The sequence below is a fragment of the Marmota marmota genome, unplaced genomic scaffold, assembly GCF_001458135.2.
Source record: "Marmota marmota marmota unplaced genomic scaffold, marMar, whole genome shotgun sequence".
In the NCBI taxonomy this organism is placed as follows: domain Eukaryota; kingdom Metazoa; phylum Chordata; class Mammalia; order Rodentia; family Sciuridae; genus Marmota; species Marmota marmota.
Genome location: NW_025999869.1, coordinates 16073800 through 16099649, shown reverse-complemented (window position 1 = coordinate 16099649; position 25850 = coordinate 16073800). Strand labels below are relative to the sequence as shown.

Sequence of the window (25850 nt, the reverse complement as noted above, 5' to 3'; positions counted from 1 at the left end):
TTAAACCCCAGACCAGTTGCTGTGAACATGGAGCTGAGCAGGACAGGCCCCCTTCCTTCAGAGAATTCACACACTCTATGGGGAGGCAGGAAGTGCATGGGGGAGATGGGCCACAAGAAGCATGCTCTGTTTTCCTTCAAGTTGATTTAAACAAGCTTTACATTTGGGGGGCAATCAGGGGAAGGATTCAAAAAGAGGAGTAACAGGACACCACAGCAGGACAAAGCCAGGGTGGTTTGTTTTGCTTGCTGATACCACTGTTGAGAAGATTTAGGACTGAAGTCCACTCTTGGGCTCGCATTCCTATCTGAGGTTAGCACCAAGGTCAGAAGGAGCCACATCCTCAGCAGAGGGCAGAAGGTGGTCTCTCTTCTGGCAAAACCTGGCAGGTATTTGGAGCCCACTGCAGAGCCCCATCTGTCCAGGTGTCACACTGATGGAGCCACCTTCGCAGGTCCCCCTGCACGCCACCAAGCTCCTGCTGAAAACGGGACTCAGAGCTCAGTGGCACTCAGGTTCTTCAACTCACCCGAGAACTCAGACACTGCACATTTTCCTTTCTGGCCCTCAGAAGTTGAGCAGAGGAGATCCTCCAAAAGGATTTCCTTTTAGGGAGAAATCCCCCAAGCCAGCAATGTGGCCAAGTGTCTGCTCTGCTGGTGTCATCCTCCAAGAATCCAGCCCCTCCACCCGAGTCTTGGCATGTGTTTTCACTCAGGGGGACTGTGAATTCTTTCCCTGTTCTGGTGAATGCCATTTCCTTGGGACTGATAGAAATCTCAATTTGTCAAATGAATATTCAACAAACAAAATCCTAGACTTCTTCAAGAGAGGAAATGCCAGTTTTATAAGTCTCCTTTCTTCAACTTAAAAAAAAAAAAAGGAAAGAAAAAAAATCACTATTCTACATTCAGGTTGAGGGTTAGGATTAAGAGGGTCTGGCTGTGGTGGAGATTGAGGGTCGGAGAAGGGTGGATGGATACATCAGTTCATGCAGAGTGCATGTGTGGAAATGCCTCGCTGAATCCCCTTCAGATATGTGTAATTAATGTGTTAAACTTAAAATAATTATCCCATAGAATCCAGAGTTAATAAAATATTAACTTCCAAGCTAGCTCGGGTCTCTCCTTTGCTCAAACTCACATATTTAGTCAGTAACAGAGGAAATGTGTGGCAAATTTAAAGCAAGGAATGTTGAATAGCATTGCATTATTTGCATTTGTTTCTGGGACAAATTTAGAGGACCTGGTTCATTGCCCAGCACTATTATGTTGAGTTGCCTTTCTTGATTGTTATAATAAGCAAATAATATATGAATAATAAACATAAAGGATCCCATAAAGAAGAATGTTAAGATCTCACGCTCTTCCAAAGGACCCTAAATGCAGAAATCATATGAGGGTGGGGGGACCTCACTGTAGAAAAGAAATGGATCAGAGCTCTGGCAAACACCTTCCCATGTACATAGCACCCAGCCACAAATTGGGCTATTTGCATCAGAATCTATAAAGCTCTTTTTTTTAATGCAAAAAGAAAAAATGAGATAAATCAAAAGAAAAAGTTGCATGAAAGAAAACTTAAAATATAAAAACATAATGCCACTGGGTGTGGTGGCATTCACCTTTAATTCCTGTTACTCAGGAGGCTGAGCCAGGAGGACCACAAGTTCAAGGTCAGCCTCAGCAACTTAGCAAGTCCCTGCCTCAAAATACAATTTTTCTAAAGGTCAGGAATGTAGTTCAGTGGTAGATCACTTGCCTAGCATGCACGAGGCCCTCGGTTCAATCCCTAATACTGCAAAAAAAAAAAAAAAATACAATGCCAACACAGTAAAAAGTTTCTGTATTATCAATAATCAGCAGAATGCAAATTCCAAAAAATGAAATACTCTTTTTTATTCCCCAAGTCAGTGAAGAACATTTCTTTATGATAGCTCTGATGAGGGGACCAGAAATTGGCTTGACCAAGGTAGATGTACCATGGTTAGCTTTTTTTGAGACTTGTTTGCCACTATGGAACAAGAGCCTTTTAAAATATTAGACCTTCTATCCCCAGAATTCATCCAACAAATGAGCAGAGATAGGGTCATAAATTTTTATGCATAAGGGTGATTGCTTTAGCATTGTCTGCAACAATGAAAATCTGTAGACAATCTAAAATTACCAAGAAGAATAGAGAACTAAATAGAGCAGGTATATCAAAGGTTATTTTGTGCAGCCATAAAAAAAATCATGCTACTGAAAATATTGAAGGAAATGAGTTTTTAAATTACTTCTATATTTCGATTAAAAAAAGCAATCAATGATGTAATCCAAATTTTGTTAATTATGTATGCAAATATACAATGCAGCAAATTTTTTTTTAAAGTTCATTTTTAGGCAATGGGGTTTAGAGGGATTTTAAATTTTCTTTCTTATACCTTTAAATTTTTTTTTCTCCAAATTTAACCCAGTGACTATGTATTACTTTTATAGTTCACAGAAAGAACTGGAAGGATTTTCATTCTTCCAAAGGAGAGAGATGAGGCATCTTTCACTGACTGTAATGGGTGAAACCAACTGAATTGAAACGTTGCCTGTAGATTTATAAATTCAGTTGCCACTTTTTATAGTTCCCTTACCAGGATTGTCAGGCCCTGAGGACCGATTCAGGCTAACCAAATGCATAGTACACTAGTTAGAAAACCAGAGCTCTGTGTTAATTTACCCGAGAGAATATTAATGACTTGAATTACAAGTGTAGGTCCTTTATTTGCTGAGCACCTCCCCTGTTCCAGGCAGGCTCTCTGATGTAAAAGCTCTTTCAGGAGCCAAAGAGAACAGAATCAAGCATAGGTTTCAGGATTTTTTTTTAAAGTGATCCTTCTAGCTAACTGCAGCAACTTGAGGGGTCTCCCCTCTGCTCAAGAGTTGGCTGTATCTGCTTACAGTGTCAAGTTGAACCCCATGAATTAAAGCTCCCTCACCTTTGTGTTTAAAACACAGGTTGGCAAACTTTTCTCCAATTCATCTTTTTCCTAGCCGTCTTTCACGTTATGGTTGTCACAGATCAGTGTGGTGGCACACACCTTTAATCCCAGCTACTTGAGAGGCTAAGGCAGGAGGATTTCAAGTTGGAGACCAGCCTGAGCAACTCAGCGAGACCCTATCACAAAATAAAAAATAAAAAAATAAGAGGGGCTGGGGATGCAACCCAGTAGCAGAGTATCCCTGGGTTCAATCCCCAGTACTGCAAGGAAAAAAAAAAAAAAAAGAAGAAGAAAAAACCCTGCCTGGAGTTGTCATGACAACCATACTTGTGGCCCACATTCATATTGGGCTCCAGCATTGGTGTTTCCCGATTTATTCCCTTCCATAGATTCACTTAGCAGCTACCCTCTTTAGGGGCTTCCAGGGAGGGAGCTCAGACTGAGGTCAGGCAGGTGCTTCCCAGCCACCTGTACAATGGGCTGTCCAGGAAATGTCCCAGAAGGGAACTGATCACATGAGTCCCTATGGACCTCTCCATCTCAGAAGCCACTTCTCTTTAGCTCTGTTCCCCAGACTAGGGTATCTTATTTTAGCCTTAGGTTTTAATGTTTATCTTGCTTTGCAGAAGGCTTTCAGCACCTTTACCTCAGATATTTTTCCTCATATTGCACAAAACACCTATTGCAGCGTGTTTTGATGTGCTTGTCTAGACATCTGACTTTTAGATGCACAGGATCCAGGACTCAGATGAGAAATCAGTGTACATTATTAATAGAGATCATTTGCAATTGCCAAGGAAGAACTTCTAACTAGAGGAAATAACTCTGTGAAGTCAGTAGCAAAATTTAAAAGATTAACATATGTTCCTTCTAGCACATTCATCTGCACATAAGTATTTAAAGTAAAAACTGCCCCCACAACTGATTTTAATCTTTCTAAAATGTTTTCTGCATACAAACACACACCACGCATATACTGGTGTCTGCCTGTGGGACTGCGGGCTGGTGCTTTTAGTAGGATTGTAATGGACCTCATTTCTACACCTCACTCTAGACACTTCACTTCTCCTTTAGATCCAGACTATCAGAAATGGAATCCCAGCTTTACCCCACATGGGCTGCCGGAGCCTCAGTTTCTTCCTCTGTGAAATGGGATAATCAGGTCTACCTCATGGGATTGGATAGTCAGTACCTACCAGGTGCTTAAAATAGGGACCTGGTGTGTTACCCACTAATGAACTAGCTGTAGTAACAGTAAAGTCATACTCTTCAACACCTACCTAGCTTTTTATTATGTGGGTAAGTCATAGTTTCTACAAATCATTCCTCTCCGGATGCTTCTGGATTTTACTTACCGCAAGTACAACTCACCGCAAGCCTCCCTGTTGTTGCACTTGGGTTTATACAGTTGGCACTTGGCGCTGGGCAGGACATCAGTCCTGGTGAATGAATTCCAGGTGCTGCCAGCTCCAGTGTTTGGGAAGTGACAAATGGGATCTTGGATCTTTACATAAACCTCTGTTCCCAGCAAATTGCCATTGCTCGGGAAGGTGACCTGCTGACCAAGGAGCGGCTGTGCTGTGGCCTGTCCATGTTCGAGGTCATCCTGACCCGCATTCGAAGCTACTTGCAGGACCCCATCTGGCGGGGCCCGCCACCCACCAACGGCGTCATGCATGTGGACGAGTGCGTGGAGTTCCACCGGCTGTGGAGTGCCATGCAGTTCGTCTACTGCATCCCCGTGGGGACCAACGAGTTCACAGCTGAGTGAGTACTGCAAGGAGCCAGGGCCACCGCCAACCTGCCCCTCTCCCTGAGCCACCAGCTGCCACAACCCATTGAGAAGGTGGGCAGGGGCTGAAGGGGCTGAAGGGGCCAACAATTGTCATACCCAGTATGTTGGTCACCATGCCAGGTGCTGGACTCACAGCGGTGCTTAGCAAAAGTGGACAGCTCTGGCCTCATGGAGTTTAGGTGACCAAAGAGGGGACAAAAAATGCAAAGGTAAAGTCCATTGGATGAGGTTGTTTTGCAGCAAGGGTGACAGATGTCAGAGTAGAAGGGAGTGGGACATTAGACTTTCATTCACAGGCTAGAACAGAATTCCCTCCAACAGTGCCTGGGACTTGGATTGATGGGGGAAGAAAGGGACATTCCGGGAGAGGCAACAGATGGCTGGGAGCAGAACCAGAATGTGAGAGTGTGACTGTGCAGGCAGAAGCCCAGCGTTAAGAACCTGGCTGTCGGGCTGGGAGTGGCTCAGTGCTGCAGCATGTGCGAAGCTCTGGCTTCAATCTCCAGACCACACCCGTGCAAAGGAAAATAAAAACCTCACTGACCACCTCACCCCCACAAAACTCTACTTGTGAAAAACCGGGATCCAATCATAGAAGCCCAGTCTTGTCTGGAGAAGACAGAAGCGGAGCCTGGTTTCTCCTGAAATCACCCAGCTCCATGTTGAGGCCAGTGGTGGAGAGGGTGACAAGGCCCGTCCCACTGGAGCCAAGAAAAAGTATGTGAGGGCCTGAGAAAGCTGCCCTAGCAGACTGGGCTGCGGCTGCAGGTCAAGAGCAGAGAGGGTAGGTCCCCACCGCTGTCCACATCACCCGTGTCTCTTAAGACAGTCAGTCGGAGCTGTGTCAGAGCCTCCACCACCACCACACCCCGCCTCCCCTTCAGCCCAGTGTGGCCACTGGGTCTCTTCATTTGAAATTGGCTCTCACCACAGCTGCTTCCTCCCCGCTCTCCAGGCAGTGTTTTGGAGATGGCTTGAACTGGGCTGGCTGCTCCATCATCGTCCTGTTGGGCCAGCAACGTCGCTTTGACCTGTTCGACTTCTGCTACCACCTGCTGAAAGTACAGAGGCAGGACGGGAAGGACGAGATCATTAAGAATGTGGTGAGCAGGCCTGTGGCCAGGGGCTGGGAGGTGCGGCCAGCCTGACTGAAGGCTGGCATCAGAGAAGAGGGGTGGGGGGCTGCACCCGAGGCCCACTCCCCACACCACAGGTACACAAAGACACTCAGCAGCTGGGGGCCTGCCTGCAGGAAGCCGTGGGTCACCCACTTATATCAGGTCACCCGGAGGGCAGGGCTGGGCTCCTTCCCTGTCCTAAGCAGTCTCCATTCATGATGGCTCCTGTGTACAAAGACTATGTGTCCATTCACTGGATGCTAAAGTTGCCCCTGGGATGGAACAGTGCTGGTCTGGGATAGGCAGGGCTGCTAGCAGAAAGAACCCTCCGGACTAGGCAGAGGGGGCAGAGAAGGAATGGCTGCAGAAGGCTTCATAGAGGCAGTGCTTACCCCCGAGTCCAGAATGAGGACAACAAATGGATTGCAAGGCTCAGGAGAACATTCTAGATAGAGGGAACAGCTACAGCACAGAGGTATGAAGAAGGATGTCAGGAACAAATGGTGAGGACCGGGGACCTGATGAGGAAAATGGGGCAGAAACCTCCTTGTGAAGGGTGTTATAAAAAAAAAATATGGTAAAATAAGTCTATCATTTACATTTGTAACCGTTTTTAAGTGTACAGTTCAAAGGGATTAAGTACACTCAGGCTGTGCAACTGATAGCACATCCCAGGACTTGTCCATTTTCTCCAACTGAAACCATGCCCATTAAAATAATTCCCTTGTCCCTGCCAAGCACACCCCTATCTCTATGAATCCAAGTACTTTATACAAGTAGAATCGCAAACACTCTTTGTCCTTGTGTGACTGGATTATTTCACTTGGCATCAAGTCCTCGGGGCTCATCCATGATACAGCATGTCAAATTTCCTTCTTTTAAGGATGAATAATATTTTATTGCATCCACATACCATATTTTGTTGATACAAAACAAAAATCCATTGATAGACACTTAAGTTGTGTCTGTCTTTTGGTTATTATGCATAATGCTGCTGTGAGCACAGGTGTCTAAATATGTTTGAGTCTCTCCTTTCAGTTCTTCTGAATATATACCCAGAAGAATTATTGAATCATCTGATAATTCTGCTTAGTTTGAGGAACTGTTGTGCTGCTTTCCATAATCGCTGTATCATTTTATATTCCTACCAGCAATGCACATGAGTTGCAGGTTCTCTTATTTTCTGTGTTTTTGATCATTTGCTGATGGGCATGAAGCGGTAGCTCGTTGTAGTTTTAATGTGCAATTCCATAATAATTGGTAATGTTGAATATCTTTCCATGTGTTCATGGATGTTTATGTCTCTTTAGAAGAATGTCTGTTTAATTCCTTCATCTCTTTAAGGGGGTTATTTTTGTTGGCTTTGGGGTTTTTGAGTTGCAGTTCTTTAAATATTATGAATATAAACCCCTTTATACAATTTGTCAAGATTTTGCCTCTTCTACGGGCATCTCTCTTCTTCACTGTGTTGGTTGTGTCCCTGGATTCATAGACGTTTTCAACTCGATGTAGCCCAATTTCTCTTTTTTTGCACTGCCTGTGTATTTAATGTCATATCCAAGACGCTGCCATTTCCAAAGTAAGGAAGATTTACCCTCATGTTTTCTTCTAAGAATTCTTTAGTTTTAGCTTTTATTTTTTTAAGACGTTTATCCATTTTGAGCTAATTTTTGGTAACAAAAATTTCTGTTCTGTATATATACATGTCCAGTTTTTCTAACACCATTTGTTAGAAAGACTGTCCTATCCCCTTCAAATAGTCTTGGCCCCTTGTCAAAAATCATTTTATCATATGTGCAAGGATTTCTTTCTGGGGCCTCTAATTGATCTATGTGGCTTTCCTCCCCTCCCCCCGACACCCTTATTTTTTTCCCCAATGCTGGGATTGAACCCAGGGCCTCATGCATGCTAGGCAAGTGCTGTACCACTGCATGACACCCCAAGTCCTATAAGGCTGTCTTTATTGTCAGCACCACACTGTTTTGATTATGGTAACTTTGTAGCAAGTTTTGAAACTTGCAAAGGCTTTTAAGGGCCTTTAGCATTTGATTTAGGAACCCATAAAATCCTTCAAGCAAGAGAGTGGCATGATCATTGAAGTATCAGGAACCTGGACCCCAACCTACTGAATCCTTCTTACTCTCCCTTTGCTTCTCAACCTTTCTCCCATCCTAACCTGAACATCCTTGTCTGCAGCCCCTGAAGAAGATGGCTGACCGGATCAGGAAGTACCAGATCTTAAACAATGAGGTTTTTGCCATCCTGAACAAGTACATGAAATCTGTGGAGACAGACAGTTCTACTGTGGAGCATGTGCGCTGCTTTCAGCCACCCATCCACCAATCCCTGGCCACCACCTGCTAGGCAGATGTGCTGCAGACCTCCACCTGGAGGAGGAGGAGAAGCAGGAGAGAGGACAATGGTTAGCCTGCAACGGGGTCCAACTGGAAAGTGTGTGGGGTGGACCTGAAAGCAAATAAGAACCTCCCCCAAGCACGTTTGCACCACTCCCAGGGACTGGGCTCGTGCATGCTCTCCCATGACATCTCCATGGTGGGTTCCATTGTGTAAATGAAAAACAAACAAAAAAAAAAACAGGGCAGTGTGTGCTTTCTTTTTGTTTTTCCCTCAACTGTATTTCGGAACTCCTACTTTTGTCCTTTCTCCATCCCACCATCCCCACCATCTGTGGTTGCTTCCCAAGACCTCCCCGGCAAGCTCGTGCCCTCCTTCTCAGCACCCCCAGGACTGAAGTCTTAGAGACCAAGAAAAGAGTGTGGCCATGTCAGAGGTGCGTGGGCCTGGTCTGATGGTGGTGCAATAGGGTCCTGGTTTCCTTAGCTCTTCTGGCTCCTCTCCTTCCAGTTCCCTGGTGGCACCTCCTCCTACTCTACATGTTAGGAATTCCCCCACCTAGGGTATGCTTGGACCAGGTGCCAAGAGCCGCAGAGAACCAGGAAGAGGGCCCTGGTGTGGCATGACGACAGATGGTGTTAGCTCTGGCCTTTCATAGGCTTCCCCAAACCCCTTCCCAACTCTCCCGTCTCAGAGAAGTCCCAGAGAAAAGCCAGACGTACTTCCACAATTGTCTCCTACTGAGGTGGAGACTGGGTTAGGAAGGTAGTCAGGGCTGCTATGTGGAAGCAGTATCTCTGAACACAGCCAGGAATTCCAAAGCCCCAAACAGAAAGCTCTTAGGGCATCTCATCAACTCAAGGGCGAGATGGCTCCTTTCTTCTTTAAGCAATTACTCAGCACTGGGCCACACAGGGTGATGGACATTGGGCATGCAACACTGAACGAATCAGCCATGGTACCACCCACAGCATTAGCCAGTGACCAAATTAGTGACCACTTCTTGCCACAGAATCTCTCAAAAGAAAATTCCCACAAGAGATAAAACATTTCGGGGTTATTGCAGCAGAAGCCAAAATCATCTTGAGAATTAAGAGGTTAGGAGTAAAAATCCTACTTGATAACAAGCCTTTAATTCCAAGATGTACCCCAAAGAGAAGTCCTGTTTTAGGGAATCAGAATGCCCACTTGTCCTAGCTGCTGAAAGATTCTTGGAACATTTTATCTTTTGCATTCAGTCTCCTGTTCTCTTAATGTTCCTCAAGTTAGATTTTGAGGTACAGATTCTCACAGGGGTATATTTATTTCCATTTTCCCCGACTGAACCAAAACTTTCTACAGTCTCTCTCATCAAGTGTGGCGAGTCCTTCAAAGAGCAGAACCTTGGGGATGCCCAGGTCTCAATACAGAGCACATCATCTCTAAAGAGCACCTGTGGCCCTGAGCTTCTGAGAACATATAAAGTAGGACATTTAATGTCCTCAGCCCAAGGAGGAAGACGGAGAAAATGCAAAGAACAATAATGATCCCCCCTGCCCTATAGAAGATGAATGGACATGGTTAACATGGTCCATTTTTAACCGCTCAGGAAGAACAAAGGAAATGTCCATTACCAGAGTTTGTAACATGTACTCATTTGAGTACAGATTTAGGACCTCGGCATTCTCCACAAGCTAGCCGAGTTATACTGGTGCACGTTGAAGTTTGAGAACCACTGCAGTAAAGAAACCATTCTGTCAGCCTTGGACTTTGAGCTACCTCTGAGCCAATGGGGAAAAAAAAAAAAACCACATTTATAGTTTGGGAAGGTAGTTCGAAATATAAGCTGGCAAATCCTTCTATCTGGTACTGCCGCTTCCTGTTCCAATTTCTTCTTTTCTCTTGACAACCGTGAATGAATCCCAGAGGCAGGAGAGAGAGGTTATACCACATGGCAGGACTTCGTGATAGAACACACCTTCAAAACCCACTTAGAATCTCTAGGCTCCAGAACCTTTCAAATCCTCTGTCCTGTTTGGGAACAGTAGTTGGCTCTCTCTTTCAGACAGACGATTAGCTTTTACGTTCTGCCGTTCATTCTAAGTCCTTAGCCATTGCTTGCAGAGATCTGGCCCATCCATTTAATGAGACTGCTAGTTCAACAACTCATCTCTCCCACCCTACTTTAATAACACTGAAGTTCACCCTCTGGGAAGAGTCACTTGATCCTCAAGATATTTGACCCTAGTAAATTGAGGTCTTTCCTTTCAGAAGAGATTCCCTTTCCTCAGCTCGCCAGCAGTACCTGTTTATGAACACTGGACAAGTTCAATATTTTTTCCTCCCTAGTATTGTTACTGTCCCTCTTTTGATTTTTTAAAATGTGTCTAAAAACCAAGAATAAAAAAGCTTAGATTTTAACAAGTTTTAAGAAATTCTGTCAGAAACTGTCAGATGTACCATATTTGTATTAAGAGTTGTTGGGGATTTTTGTACAATGAATTTACATTTATTTATGGTGACTTATATTTACGCTTGTGATCAAATAATGTTAAATTCTTAAATCATATTTGCTATGCAGCTGAAGATGATATTTTGGTTTGTATTTTGGGGGTACCTGTGTTGAGTTGATAAACATTTTCATCTCCATTAAAACTGCTTCCAAACTAGTAAAACTAGCATCTTGGTCTCGATTCCTGGTCCTATTCTCACCTCATTGATCTGTGAAGGACATATTGAAACTAATGACTAAGAAACCAGTCTGATAAGAGAATCAAAGAAGATAAAAACTATAGAAGGTAAAAATATCTAAGCTGAGGGCTTATTTTGCTTTTTCACTGGGGGAATGAGACCTTTAAAAATTGGTTTGCTCTGGGTGTTATATAGGAAATAATTCCTTCTCCTAGAGATTCTAGAGTCTAACTATATACCCCTAGTTTTAAGAGGAAGGGTGGAAACTAATATTTAATGAGACCTAACTTATATAGGCACCATGCTAAATTCTGTCCATCCATTCTTTTTTAACCAACCCCATCACTCTATGTGGTATAGTCTACATTTTACAGAGGCCATAGAGTGTGTTTATTTTCCTGCAGACACTCAGTGACAAAGCTGAAATTTGAACTCAGTTCTAAAACCTAGGCTTTTGCTGTCACCCTACAGTAAACTGATCAGCCAGGCCAGACCCCAAAAGTAGACCTCTAGCTTTGAGGCACTAAGATTGACCTTAGTCTGGTATCAGGAGAGCACCCAGCAGGACAAGCTGGGAGGTTCCCAGGCTTAGGGAGAAAGGCTAGTGCCAGGGAACCTGTCACTCACCAGAAAAATTCAAGTAGAGGGATGTTTACGACCAGTTTCCAAGACTCAGAACCCCACATTTCATACAGCACCAGCTTTCCCCAAGGCCGTCCACAGAGAAGAGTGCTAGAGCCACTCGTGATTCCCACGACCAGCCCTCAAGCTCTCAGGGACACCGGTTTCCTTGTCTGTCCAGGAGGACAAGATAATATAAGGCCTTTCCAACTCTGATACTGTGATCCTATGTTACTTCCCACTGGTACACTCAGAGACCTGACACTTCATACACCCAAGATCCTTCTCAGTTATCTCTGAAAATTATCATCAACATAAAATAATGATACCTGACATTGTCATATATTTGACTAGTGTACTTAGAACACTGCTTGTCCTCAGAGATGCTAAGTGAAAAGGGTACCCTTCCTAGCACTGTAACAATACCAGAGAATAAATCTACAAAAAGTTCCTTTGGGCTCACGGTTTCAGAGGTTCAGCCCACAGTCACTTGGCTCTGTTGCTTTGAGCCTGTGGAGAGGGGGTACATCATGGCAGGAGGGTATGGCAGAGGAAGCCCATCACCTTGTGGTGGCCAGAAAGCAAAAAAAGAAAAGAAGTTCAGGGTCTCAATATCCCCTTCAAGGGCATGTCCCTGTGGCCTAACTTTCTTCCACAGGCTGGTGACCAAGTATTAGCATACCAGCTTTGGGGGAACATTTAATATCCAAACCCTAGTAATGATGGCCATAACTTGGAGACCTTTCTTTGCAACACTGATCATCTTTTTTTTTTTTTAAAGCATGTTTCAGAAAATGTTAAGATTAGGGGGAAAAAAAAACTCCTATAGAAAGAGGATCACTCACACATAGCGAGTCATGACACTGGATAATGATTAGAGAAGAAGTAGGGCTGGCAAAGTATTAAAGGATCTCAGATGGAAAGAGAAAGCACCTCAACGATGGGAGAGACTAGAGTATCTGAGTATTAGTTGGTTAGGACTGTTGTAATAGCATATATGGAATGGCTTAAAGAACAGAAATTTATCTTCTTATGTTTTTAGAGGCTAGAAATCCAAAGTGATCAAAGTGTCAGTAGGGTTGATTTCTTCATGGCCTCTGGTTTTGGTTACTATGTGGCCATCTTCTCCCTGTGTGTTGTAATATTGTTTTCTGTATTCAGAATACAAAAGTGTTCACTATGATACCACGGAACCTATTCTCTTTCTCTTATAAGGACATCAGCTACATTGGATTAGAACCCACATTGATGACCTTATGTTAATCTAATCACTCTGCAAAAAGACTATCTACAAAAAAAGTCATGTTCTGAGGATTATGACTTCAATATATGGATTTGGTGGGGGGGGGGCATATTTTATCCTATAATACTGAAAAAGAAGGTGGATTAGGGAAAGTGGTATCTCTGGGAGCCCTGGACTGTGTGAAGGCTGGGACACCCTTTATGAAATACTTCTTGGACTCTCACCATTTGCAAGTCTTTAAAAGATTAGATAGAAAGAGGAAAGGATTATAAGAAGATGGCAGAGTCGGAAATGCCAGGAATCCCCACCAAGACAACAATCACATTGGCCAATGATCTGAGGTCATTTATTTTAGAACTTTGTAGCCTTTTGAAGATGGGTAACTTACTTATATAAGGAGGATTCCACAGTAAATTGCAGTTAATTTCTTACTTCATATCTTAGGTTAAAGCAGCTACCCATCTCTAGTGCTCCAACCCATAGAGAAAGCTGTGCATGTGTTCCCGGCCCATAGAAAAAGCTGGAACAGTTTGTACAGAGATTATAAGAGCCAGGGTGGGCAATCGGGACCTTGTCCTTCATATGTTGGGGATCTCTGTTCTGATCACTATGGTTTGCTTCTCATCAGAACAGTACAGACATGAATGCCAGCCATTGCTACACCCCTTCCACCAGTGTTGAAAGCCCTTCATCTTTTGGCTAAAGCAACTTCAGGAGAGTTAGTGAGTCAGTATCTTTTTTGTTTCTCCCTTTATTTTTCTGTTTTTCCCCCCAATTTGGGGAGCTAGACATTAAAGGCTAGGAAACTCAAAAGTAACTGCATGAGAAAGAGAAATTACAAATTAATCATGCATTTAGAGGGAAAAGTTCAGACTCAGGAAATACCTGAAAAGACTAAGTTTATAACGCAGGCTGATCCATGGAAGGTAGAAAGTCTACATCAATCAAAATAACAAAACAAAATTTTAAAGAAGACTGGGGAAAGGAAGAATATGGATTTTAGAGTTATCCCATTATTAGATTCAAGTATCCATTTTTCAATTTAAAAAAAAACAAGGTTTATTTTTAAAAAAAGGGCTACTGATAGTAAATAATAAATACACCATTAGAGACAAGATGGTAGACCTATTAGACAAAACTTTAAAACACCAGTCAAAGATGCTTAATGAACTAAAGGAAGACATGGAAAAGCCAAGAAAATGGGATATGAACAAAATGGAAACATCACCAAAAAGATAACAAAATAAGAAATTCTACAACTGAAATATACAATAATAAATGAAAAATCTACTAGACAGACAATATGAGTCCATCTTTACTCCCATAATGAAATACCTAACATTATAAATTTAGAGGTCTATCTGGCTCACACTTGGCATTGGCATTAGTACACTTTTGATTTTTTGCCCCTTCTCTTCTCCAGATTTTGCACAGTGCCCCACAAATAGAATCCCATAGAGCGTATGGATCCCAGAAACCAGAGATTTTATAAAGTGAAGGAAGAACCAGAGGCAGATATTCAGAATCCCTAGTATTTCAAAGCACCTCCTCCCTCACCTCAGGAGGAACATGAGAGGAAAAGGCACGGCTAGACCACACTAGGATAAGGTGTAAACAAATCCAAGGGGTGGAGAACAGAGAAATTAGGTTACAGGTCTTGACAGTTTACTGTTAGTTTTCCATAGCTGTTTTTTTTTTTTTTTTTTTTTTAATACTTGGGATAAGCAACTTATAAGGAGGAAAAGTTTATTTTGACTCATGGTTTCAGAGGATAAAGTCCATGTCATCTGACTTCATTGATTTTGGACCTCTGGTAAAGCAGAACATCATGGTGGGAAGCATATACTAAAGCAAATCTTCAGTGAAGACCCCAGCAAGTTAGAGATTCCAGGAACATGAAACGCCTTCTGAGAGAAGCCATGGGCAGCCAGCAGACTCAGCCTGTGGAACAAATTTTAGCCAGCAAAGTCACAAGGGTGGGGCTGCCCAAGTTCTTAGGAGCTCACGTCATGCCGCCATGTGCCCCAGATGACAGACATGAAGATACAGAAGTTTGCCTACTTGGATTTCATTCTTGTTTGGGCCCATTCCTCCTCATTTTTGTCATCCTATTTCTCCCCTTTAAAATAAGTATGTTTACCCTGTACCATTGTACATAACATTGTACATAACTCCAAAGTGTGTAACTTTTCTATTTTATTTTTATAGACTCTTACAGTTGACTTTTCCTTGAGTCTCAGAAAAGGCTCTGGATTAGGACTTTTACAGCCATTCTCAAAGAGCTAAGACTTTAGGGACTCTTGGAGATGGACATGTGCCTTTAGAGGTCAGGGTAAAACATAATGATTGGGATCTTAAATGTAGTCCAAAGGCACATGTGCCAAATGCTTGGCCCAGCCTATGACTGTATTGGAAGGTGATGAAAACTAAGAGGTTCCATCCAACCAGGAAGTTAGGCCATTGGGAGTGTGTCCTTGAAGGGGACAGTGGGACTGCAGCCTCTTCTCTTTGTGCTTTTTTGCCTCAATGACATGAGCTTTGTTCCACCAGAAATACTGCTATAATGTTCAGCCTTCCAAAGGCCCAAAAGCCATAGGTTTCATGGACTAAAACCTCTGAAACCATGATCCAAAAGTAAATCTTTCTTCTTTATATTGATTTTTCTCAGGTATTTTGTCTCTGTAATGGAAAGCTGATTAATACAGTGGTAGATCTGTCAACCATTCTAACAGTGCCAACAGTATCACCTAATCAAAAGAACAAGCTGACAGCAAAGTACACCCACAAAGCTGAGCTAGTCACTCCCAGAAGTGGAGGGAAGTTTTACCTGGCTTTGATCCCCAGATAGTGATACTTCAGTAACAGCTTAGTTATATCACAGGGAATTTAACAGCATTCAGGTGACCTCAAATCCCACCCCATACCCATTTACAGAAGGAGATGACCACTGCAGTGGATTTTGGTCAAGAACAGCTGCAAGGTCTGCCATGCCTGGGAATTTAAACAGTACTAAGCCCAGGCTCAAAGCCTACCCCAAGGCTGTACATAGGCAGAGAGGCAAACCTCAGCAGCACATTTCATAGCATTTGGTCCTATGTATCCTGATTAGCAATTCCACCTAACCTCAGAGCCCCTCCTGCAAGCCTGTCCAACTCCTGAATCCAACTAACAGAATCACATGGCCGAAGAATAAAGCTCTGGACAAGTCTACTCTGAGTAGATTTCAATGCCCTTCCAGCAGCTCAGCCCAATTTCAGGGCTTAGACAGTGGCATCAATAGATGGCAGAGCCCATCCAGCTACCCCACCCAAATTCAGAGCACAGGCAACACTCCAGCAATACAAAGGTCCTGGAAGCAAGCCTGACCTTCCCAGGATCAATAGCAATTATCCCATCCCAAATTAGAGTTTAGACTAAATAATGAAGGTCTATCCTTGCCAAATAACACTTGCAAAAACTGAGAAGGAGAGCTGTCCCCTAAAATGTGCAGATGCCAAAGCAAGAACACAGGGTTACAAAGACTCAGGAACTTTTCCAAAAGAAACTAACAAAGCTTCAAAAATGAATCCTACAGAAAGAGATGAATGAAATGGCAGAATTCAAGGGATACTCCTTTAAGAAGTTCAGCAAACTACAAGAATACATAGATTAAGTTAAACCAAAATTTAGAAAATACATGAAAAATGAGCTATGTATCATGGTACACACCTTTAAATCAGAGCAGCTCGGGAGGCTGACAGAAGAATTGCAAGTTCAAAGCCAACTTCAGCAAAAGCGAGATGCTAATTAACTCAGACCCTGTCTCTAAATAAAATACAATAGGGCTGGGGGTGTGGCTCAGTGGTTGAGTGCCCCTGAGTTCAATCCCCAGTACCCCCCCCAAAAGAAAATACATGAAAATGAGGTTTAATAAACATTTTTTTTTAAATCCTAGAGATGAAGAGTACAATGATTAAGGTAAAAAATGCTACAGAAAGCTTCTATACCAAGCTCAATCCAGCTGAAGAAAAGACCCAGGAGTCAAAGGGTTCTAGTCTAGGGTTCAGGAAAAGGGAACAATGGCACATGACTACAATCCCAGCTACTAAAGTGGCTCAGAGAGGAGGATCACAAGTTCAAGTCTAGCCTCTGCAACTTAGTGAGACCATGTCTCAAAAAAGAAAAAAAGAAAAGAAAAAAAAGAAAAAGAAACAAGAAACTAAAAATGGTCTGTGGATGTGGCTCAGAGGTAGTATGCCCCTGGGATCAATCCCCAATATGGCAAAAATAAATAAAATTATCTTGTATGTAAATGGGTTAACTTCTTCAATAAAAACACATAGTAAATGAATGATTTTTAAAAGACCCAAATATATGTTGCCTAAAAGAGACTCACCTCACTTCTAAAGACACACTCAAACTGAAAGTGAAGCCATTCCATTAAATGTAAACCGAAGACAGCAAGGGTGACTTTATATCAGACAAAATAAACTTTGAGGTGAAAGCTGTAAAGGAGACAAATATGGACATTATGTAATAATAAGTTAATCCAAAAGATATAATTATTATAAATACATATGTATACAATTTAGGGGCATTATAAAGAAAATTTTAAAGGACCTGAAGGGAGACAGATTCTAGTACAATATTCATAAGAGGTGAATAATGTAACAATAATGTACAGATCACCCAAAAAGAAAGGAAACACTAGAATTAAACAACATTTCTGAATAAATGAAACTGACATCTATAGAACATTCCATTCAACATCAATGAATGAACACTCCTTGAGTACATATGGCACACTCTCCAGGATGGATCATGGTGGGCAAACAAGACCAGTATTGACAAATCAAAGAAAACAAAAATCTCTTCAAAGTACCTTTTCTGACCACAGTGATGTCAAAGTAGAATCAATAACAAATTTCAAACAATTCGCATTCAGATGGAAATTAAACATGGTCCCGAACAACCAATATGCCAATGAAGAAAAGATACTTTGAAAAACATTGAGACAGGTTAAAATAAAAATTCATACTTTAATATGGAAGTTTATAACAATAAATGGCTGCATTATAATAGCTCTTGAATACACAATTTAACATTGCACCTCAAGGAAATACAAAAAGAACAAAGCCCAAAGTCAGCAGAAGGAAAGAAATGATGATCAGAGAATAATGAAGTAGAAATAAAAAAAATACAAAATAGTTTCATTGATGATTTTTTTTATATTTTCAAAAAAATAAAACTTAACACAGCTTTAAGGAAAAAGATGACAGATATAAAATTTTAGAAATGAAAAAGGGCACATTATAACTGATACCCCAGAAATACAAAGGACAGTGAGAGCCTCTTGTGAATAACTGTATGCCAAAAACTTGGCTAACCTACAAGTAATGGATAAATTTCTAGACACATACAAACAACCAAGACTGAGTCATGAAAAGAAGGGAGACCAGTAGAATACAGGAAGTGCACCAAGAAAAGGAGAAGTACTGAGAAATGAAATTGACCAGATTGTATTGTTACATTTTTTTTGTGCACATATACAAATCTGTAACCACAAATTCCACTATTGGCTATAATTATAATATACCAATAAAATGTTTTAACTTTAAATAAATTTCAATAAAGCCATTATAAAATACCATGAAACTATAAAATAAGAAAAATAAAAGTCTGAATTATTAAGAAGGAGGAAGTCCGAAGACAATAATGAGTCAAGAGATTGAACCAGTAATAAATTCTTCCACTAAAATCTGATATATTTCACTGCTGAATTCTAGCAAACATTTAAAGAATAATGAATACCAATCCTTCACAAACTCTACCCAAAACAAAACATGGGGATACTTTAAACTTTTTTATGAAATGCTCTGGTTTGAAAGTCCCCTCAAAAACCCATATAGAAATGTACTACCATTGTGACAGTATTAAGAGGAGGGACTTGTAAGAATCTCTCTGCATGACTTCTTGAGGTCAGAGCCCTATGGATTAATTAGCTTGTCTCCTGGGAGTGGTAGAGTTATCATGGGAGTAGCTCCTGGTGAAAGGACAAGTTTGGTCAAATTTTCCTGCCTCACACATGTTTGCTCATTCTTTTGCCTTGTTTTGATAGGGCATGAATGCCCTTGCTAGATATGGGACCCTGATATTGGACTTCCAAGCCTCCAGTATGTGAGAGTTCCTTTACTATTATCCTGTCTGAAGGATTGTATCCCAGGAGCAGAAAACAACCTAAGGCACTAGGATAGCATTACCTTGATACTGAAGCCAGATAAGATCACAACAGAAGAAAACTACATCAATCCTCCATGAATACTGATGCAAAAACCCTCAAAATACTAGCAAACTAAATCTGACAGAACATTTAGTGGATCATTCACCATGATCAAGTGGGATTTAACCCTGGGAAGCAAGGATGATTCAACCTATGTGAATCAATAAATACAATGTATTACATTAACAGAATGAAGAACAAAAGCCATGTGGTTATTTCATTAGATGCAGAAAAATAATGTGATAAAATTCAACATCCTTTCATTTTAAACACTCAACAACTTAGATACAAGAAATTTACCTCAAAACAATAAATACCATATATGATAAATCCATAGCTAACAATATGCTCAATTGGGAAATATTAAAAATTGAAGTCTCTTTCCTCAAAGAGAATACAGAATAAGATAAGCATACAGAATAAGACAAGGACACCTATTCTTACCATTTCTATTGACCATAGTATTGAAGTTCTTACCAGAGCAATAAGGCAAGAGAAAGAAATGTCATTGAAATACAAAAAGAGGAAGTTGAAACCATTAAAATAGAGTATTGAAATTGTCTGTTTGCCAATGACATAATCTTATGAGTATAAAAGACTAGAGATTCCACAGCAACTACTAGAATTAAAAAAATACACTAAAGTTGTAGGGTACAAAGTCACAGAAAATTCAGTAGCATTTCTGTATATTGACAAACATCCTGAGATTAAAATTAAAAGAGCAATCCCTTGATTGCTATTGCTAAAAATATTTACAATATTTAGAGATGAATTTAAGGAGGTGAAAAATCTCTAAACTGAAAACTAAAACATTAAAAGAAGTGAAAAAGACAAATAAATGTAAAGATATCCCATGTTCACAGGTTGGAAGAACCAATATTGTTCACATTGGCCCTACTATTCAAAGCTAACTGCAGAGTCAATGTAATCTCTACCAAAATTCCAAGGTCATTTTTACAGAAGTAGACATAAAAATCCTAAAATTTGTATGGAACCACAGAAAAGCACAAATACTCAAGGCAATCATGAACAAAAACAGCAAAGCTGGAAGAATCTCTCTGCATAACTTCAAACAATACTACAAAGCACTAAGAATTAAAACAGCATGGTACTGGCATAAACAGATTCATCTACCAATAGAATAGTCAGAGTCCAGAAACGAACCAAGCACAAACCGTGAATTGACCAAAGGTACCAAAAATACATACTATAGAAAGTACAAACTCATCAAAAAAAATGGTTCTGGAAAGACTTAAAGATAAGAATCATATGATCATCTCAATAGATGCAGAAAAAGCATTCAACAAAATACAACACTCATTCATGTTCAAAACACTAGAAAAACTAGGGATAACAGGAACATATCTCAATATCATAAAAGCTATCTATTCTAAGTCCTAGGCCAACATCATTCTAAATGGAGAAAAATTGAAAGCATTACCTCTAAAAACTGAAACAAGACAGGGATAACCTCTTTCTTCACTTTTATTTAATATAGTTCTTGAAACACTGGAAAGAGCAATTAGACGAAAGAAATTAAAGGGATACAGACAGGAAAAGAAGAACTCAAATTAGCACTATATGCTGATGATGATTCTATACCTAGAAAACCCAAAAAATTCCACCATAAAACTTCTAGAACTAGTAAATGAATTCAGCAAAGTAGCAGGATACAAAATCAACACCCATAAATCAAAGGCATTTCTGTATATCAGTGACAAATCCTCTGAAAGGGAAACGAGGAAAACTACCCCATTTACAATAGCCTCAAAAAAATAAAATACTTGGGAATCAACTTAATGAAAGAGGTGAAAGACCTCTACAATGAAACTACAGAACGCTAAAGAAAGAAACTAAAGAAAACCTTAGAAGATGGAATGATCTATGTTGTTCTAGGATAGGCAAAATTAATATTGTCAAAATGACCATACTACCAAAATTATACAGATTTAATGCAATTCAAATCAAAATTCCAATAACATTCCTCATAGAAATAGAAAGACATTCATTTGGAAAAGTAAGAGACCCAGAGTAGCTAAAGCAATCCTTAGCAAGAGTGAAGCTGGTGGCATCACTAACCAGACCTGAAACTATACTACAGAGCAATAGTAACAAAAACAGCATGGTATTGGCACCAAAATAGCCTGGAAAACTGGATGTTCAATTCAGAAGAATAAAATTATACCCTTATCTCACAATATATACAAAATAAACTTAAAATGTATTAAAGACTTACGCATAGAACCTAAAATTATAGATGTGGTTGAATAAAACAAGGAAAAACTATACAATGTTGGTCTGGCAAAAAGACTTTTTTTTTTTTAGATTTGAACCTCCCAAAGCAAAAATAGATGAATGATATAATATCAAAATTAAAAGTATCTGTACAACAAAGGTAGCAGAAGCAATAATCTACAGATTGGAAAAAATATCTATAAGTTATACATTTGATAAGGGGCCTTTTATCTAAAATAGATAAGAAATTCAAATAATACCAAAAAAAGAATAATTTGATTTTAAAATGTGCAAGGGACGTGAGTAGACCTGAGAGACTTCTTCTAAGAAGATACGCAGAGTTTAAAATGCTCAGCATCACTGATCATTATGTAAGTGAATTAAAACTATAGTAAGATGTTGCTTTTACCTGTCCAAATGACTAGTATTAAAAAGATGAAAAGTTTTGGTAAGTTAGAGGAAAGTAAACACTTGTACACTACTAATGGGAATGTTAGTGCTGCCATTATAGAAAAACGTACGGTGCCCTCTCAGAAGACTAATTATCTAGTTGAACCAGCAATTCCACTTTAGGGAATGAATGTAAATTTAAAATCAGTATGTTAAAAAGATAACTTCCTTCCCACGTTTACTTCAGCACTATTCACAATATCCAAGATATAGAATCAACATAAGTAAGTGTCCACCCACAGATAAAGTGGGGGCGGGGGAAGTGTGGTGTATTTATATACTTAGAATTTATTCAGTTTTTTTTTTTAATTATGTGCTTCACAAAACATAGCATAATATTCCCCAATTCCACCTAAGTAAAATAAGCCAGTCACAGAATGGCACTTTCTCACTTTTTTGTAAAATCTAAAGCCATCAAACTTAACGAAGTAGAGAAGTAGCTGGCAGATACCATAGGGTGGGAGGGTGTGGAATGAATGAGGAGATGATGGCCGGTGGGTTCAAAGCTTCAACTAGATAGAATGAATAAGGTCTGAGTTTTACTGCACAGAACGGTAAACAGAGCAAATGATCCACATTTCAAAAATCACAGAGTAAATTCCATATTCTTACCATAAAAATTTGAGGTGATTGCTATGCTCCTTAGCTTTAATTATTCTATATTGTTAATAAATGATACAACAGTTTTTATATTTATAGTCTACAAATTTAAAGAGAAAAAGATTGAAAAAAATGAGATTAAAGAAACTGGGTGATCCCAGAACACCTGTGGAACCCCATCCAGCAAACCAGGAAACTCACTGTGGGAGTCCCAGAGGGAGGAGGTAGAAAGGGACTGAGAGGTTATTTGAAATGAGTTGAGAAATCCCTAAATTTGATAAAACACATGAATATAAACATATGAGTGCTCAATGAACTAAATGTAGGATGAGCCCAGAGAGTCACACCATGATACTTTATGATTAAACTCTCAAAAACCCAAAAGATAGAACTTTGAGAAAAGCAAGAGGAAACATACAGAGTGTCCTCATAAGAGATCAGCAGATCTCAGCAGAAACACTGCAGTCAGAAGACAGTGGGTTGACACATCTGAAGAGCTAAAAAGAAAACTGACAACCAGGGATCCTGTACCCAACAAAACTGTCCTTCAGAGGTACCACAGAAATAAAGACCTTCCCAGATAAACAAAACCAAAGGAGTTTATTACCACTAGACCCACCCTGCAGGAAATCCTAAGGGAGTCCTAGAGATTGAACTGAAGAATGAGACAGTATCACGGAGTCGGGTGAAGAAGCGCACATCCCTTAAGAGGTAAGTGCCTGGGCTATTTTAAAAGACAGTATCATTGTAACAATAATCTGTTACTACTTTGTTTCCTAACTCATTTAGGAGATTAACAAATTTTTTAAATTACTAGCCTTAAGCCTAGTGTTATAATTAAGATTTATAGTGCCATGTTTTGTTCTCTACATAATTTTAGAAACTAATGAACTAAATACTATTTGGTTTTAGATGTATAAGTTACAAAAATATAATTTTGTGACATCAGTAACTGAAAGGGTTAAAGACTGGGCTGCAAATGAGCAGTCTCTTGTTATGAAGGCAAATTAAGGTGATAAAAATTAAAATTACAATGTTCAAACTCTAGGAAGGTAAATGTAATCTCCCTGGTAACCTACATAGAAAACAGTTACAGAATATACACAAAGGAAAATGGAGAATTAAAATGTTTTACTATTCAAAAAAATAAATTAAGAGAAAGAACATTGCAGAAAATGAGAGACAAACAAGGTGCAGAGCATATTAGAAATAAATAGCAAAGGCCAAAGTCCCTCCTTGTCCATAATTCCAGTAATCACTGTAAATGGATTAAACTTTTTCAATTAAAAGACAGATGTTGAGCTGGGCACAGTGGTACATGCCTGTAATCCCAGCAACTCAGGAGGCTGAGGCAGGAGGATTGCAAGTTCAAAACCAGCCTCAGCAACTTAGTGAGACCCTGCTTTAAAATAAAACATAAAAAGGGTTGGGATTGTAGCTCAGTGGTAAAGCACCCCTACGTTCACTCTCTGGTACAAGGAAATAAAAAAGGAAAGACAGATATTGACAGAATGGATAAAAACACAAATGTGATTCAATTATTGACTGTCTATGAGAGATTCACTTCACATCCAAAGACGTTAGTAGGTGGAAAGTAAATGTATGAGAAAAGATACTCCATGCAAATAGTAACCAAGAAGCAGGCATAACAATACTAATTTCAATAAAATATACTTTAAATATATAGAGAAGGTTATAAGAGACAAATAAGGCATTATATATAGTAAACAGATCAATAATCAAGATATGATTCTAAATATTCATGCACCTAATAGCAGCCCTTCAAAATATATGAAGCAAAAAAATCAACAGAATTAAAGTGAGAAATAGACATTATAGTAGCTGGAAAATTTAGTACCCTAACCCTTAAAACACCAAACATAAGGAAACAGAAGGCCTGAACAGAAACCCTACTAAATCTAAGGCGTTTCTAGGACGCTAAAACCACCAACAGAACATACATTCTTGCCCAGTGCGTGTGGGATATTCTCCCCAATAGACCATATGCTAGGGATGAACGAGGTCTCTAGATTTAAAAAGACAGCATACAAAGCATTTTCTCTAACTACAACAGGATGAAGTTAGAAATCAATAACATAAGAAAAAAATTCACAAACTTGTGGAAATTGAGCAACACATTCTCGTAAACAACAAGTGACTCAAAGATGAAGTCCCAAGGACAACAGAATAGACCTAGTGATGAATAAAAATGAAAGCATGGCAAACTAAAACGTGCAACATAGTAAAAGCAGTGCTAAGTGGGGGAATTAAAGCCATAAAAATAAGATCAACAACCCAACTCTACAACTTAAATAACTAGGGGAAAATAAAACAGCAATGACAACATTAAGCCCAAAGCTAGTGGGAGAAAGAAAATAGAAAATAAATAAAATATAGAACAGGAAGGCAAGAGACCTATACTATACTATACTACACCAGGCTGAAGCAAATCCTTGGCTCTCTAGGAAACAATGCCTTGGCCACTCAGAGCTGTCATATGACATCACCAGTGCCTCAACTGAAGCAGGGCTTGTATCCTGGGGAATCAGTGCCTTGGCTGAGCTGATGTGTCACCTTGTGTCACAGTGAAACAGGCCACTGAATAGGTTGAGACACCTGCTCTAAAGGCCAAGCAACTGTAATACCATGCTTCATTGGAGTGGGACTAGCCCCACACAGCATGAGCTGTTGGGACATTAACCTCCTGAGGAAGAGGAGCCATCACTGTGCCTGTCCCCCAAGTGCCCAAGTTACAACTATGCTCCATCACTTCAGGATCCTTGCTGGCATAGCACCAAGCCTCACAGAGTTTAGTATAATGTTGTGTTTCACCATCTAAAGATCCAGAGTCACCACTACACAGTGTATCATCCCCTGGAGCATGAGTGCCACTGTGCCCTATTGGCTCTGGTTCTAAAACTGCAGCTGTAACCATTGCCCTACCCTAAGTTTCTGGAAGTTGCCACAGAGTCATGGACCCCAGCTTTGTGTAGCATGCATCTAACCATGTCTCAGAAAGTAACTTGCACCCCAAGACCTACAATAGGTCCACAAATTCATGAGCTCAGGACTATGTCACAAGAGCTGCTATTAATACCTCAACCCTGGAGCCCAACATTGCTGAAGCTGCTTGTGGACCACGTCAGTCCCAACCTCAAGAGGAGTCCCTTCAGCCAAGACCCCATAATGCAGAAAAGGGAAACAGAAGGACTACAAAGACCCTTGCCACCAGAGGCCCTATGCTGCCACTATTGCTGCTACAATTTCCTAGAGCCTAGGTCAACGAGGGATCCACAGTCATCGCTGATGTGGATTACAACTGAAGAATCTGCATGGAGGTTATACCACTGCATCCACCTAGAACCAGGGCCACACATTTCCAAGTGTCACATCAGACCTATTTGCAGGAGAAAGTGTTCCCCTAGAAGAGCCACTCTGTAAAGACAGGAGGGAGTGTTTGATCTACTAGACATAAAACATCTCTGTATGAACACCAAAATTCTCTTAAAAAAAAACAAAACAAAAAAAAAAAAAAA

At 40.3% G+C, this 25850-nt stretch overlaps 1 protein-coding gene across 2 annotated transcripts in view; it reads left to right on the top strand.

Annotated features, from left to right (window-relative positions):
* The window catches only part of Cyfip2 (cytoplasmic FMR1 interacting protein 2), a 127989-nt gene extending 117981 nt beyond the window's left edge, over positions 1-10008 (top strand). For both annotated transcript variants that reach the window (XM_015492672.2, XM_048782724.1), the window contains 3 exons: positions 4497-4735; positions 5719-5866; positions 8078-10008. In XM_015492672.2, the coding sequence (XP_015348158.1) occupies positions 4497-4735; positions 5719-5866; positions 8078-8245 (555 nt within the window). In that variant the 3' untranslated portion in view covers positions 8246-10008. The remainder of the gene's footprint in view (positions 1-4496; positions 4736-5718; positions 5867-8077) is intronic.
* Positions 10009-25850: the final 15842 nt, after the last annotated feature.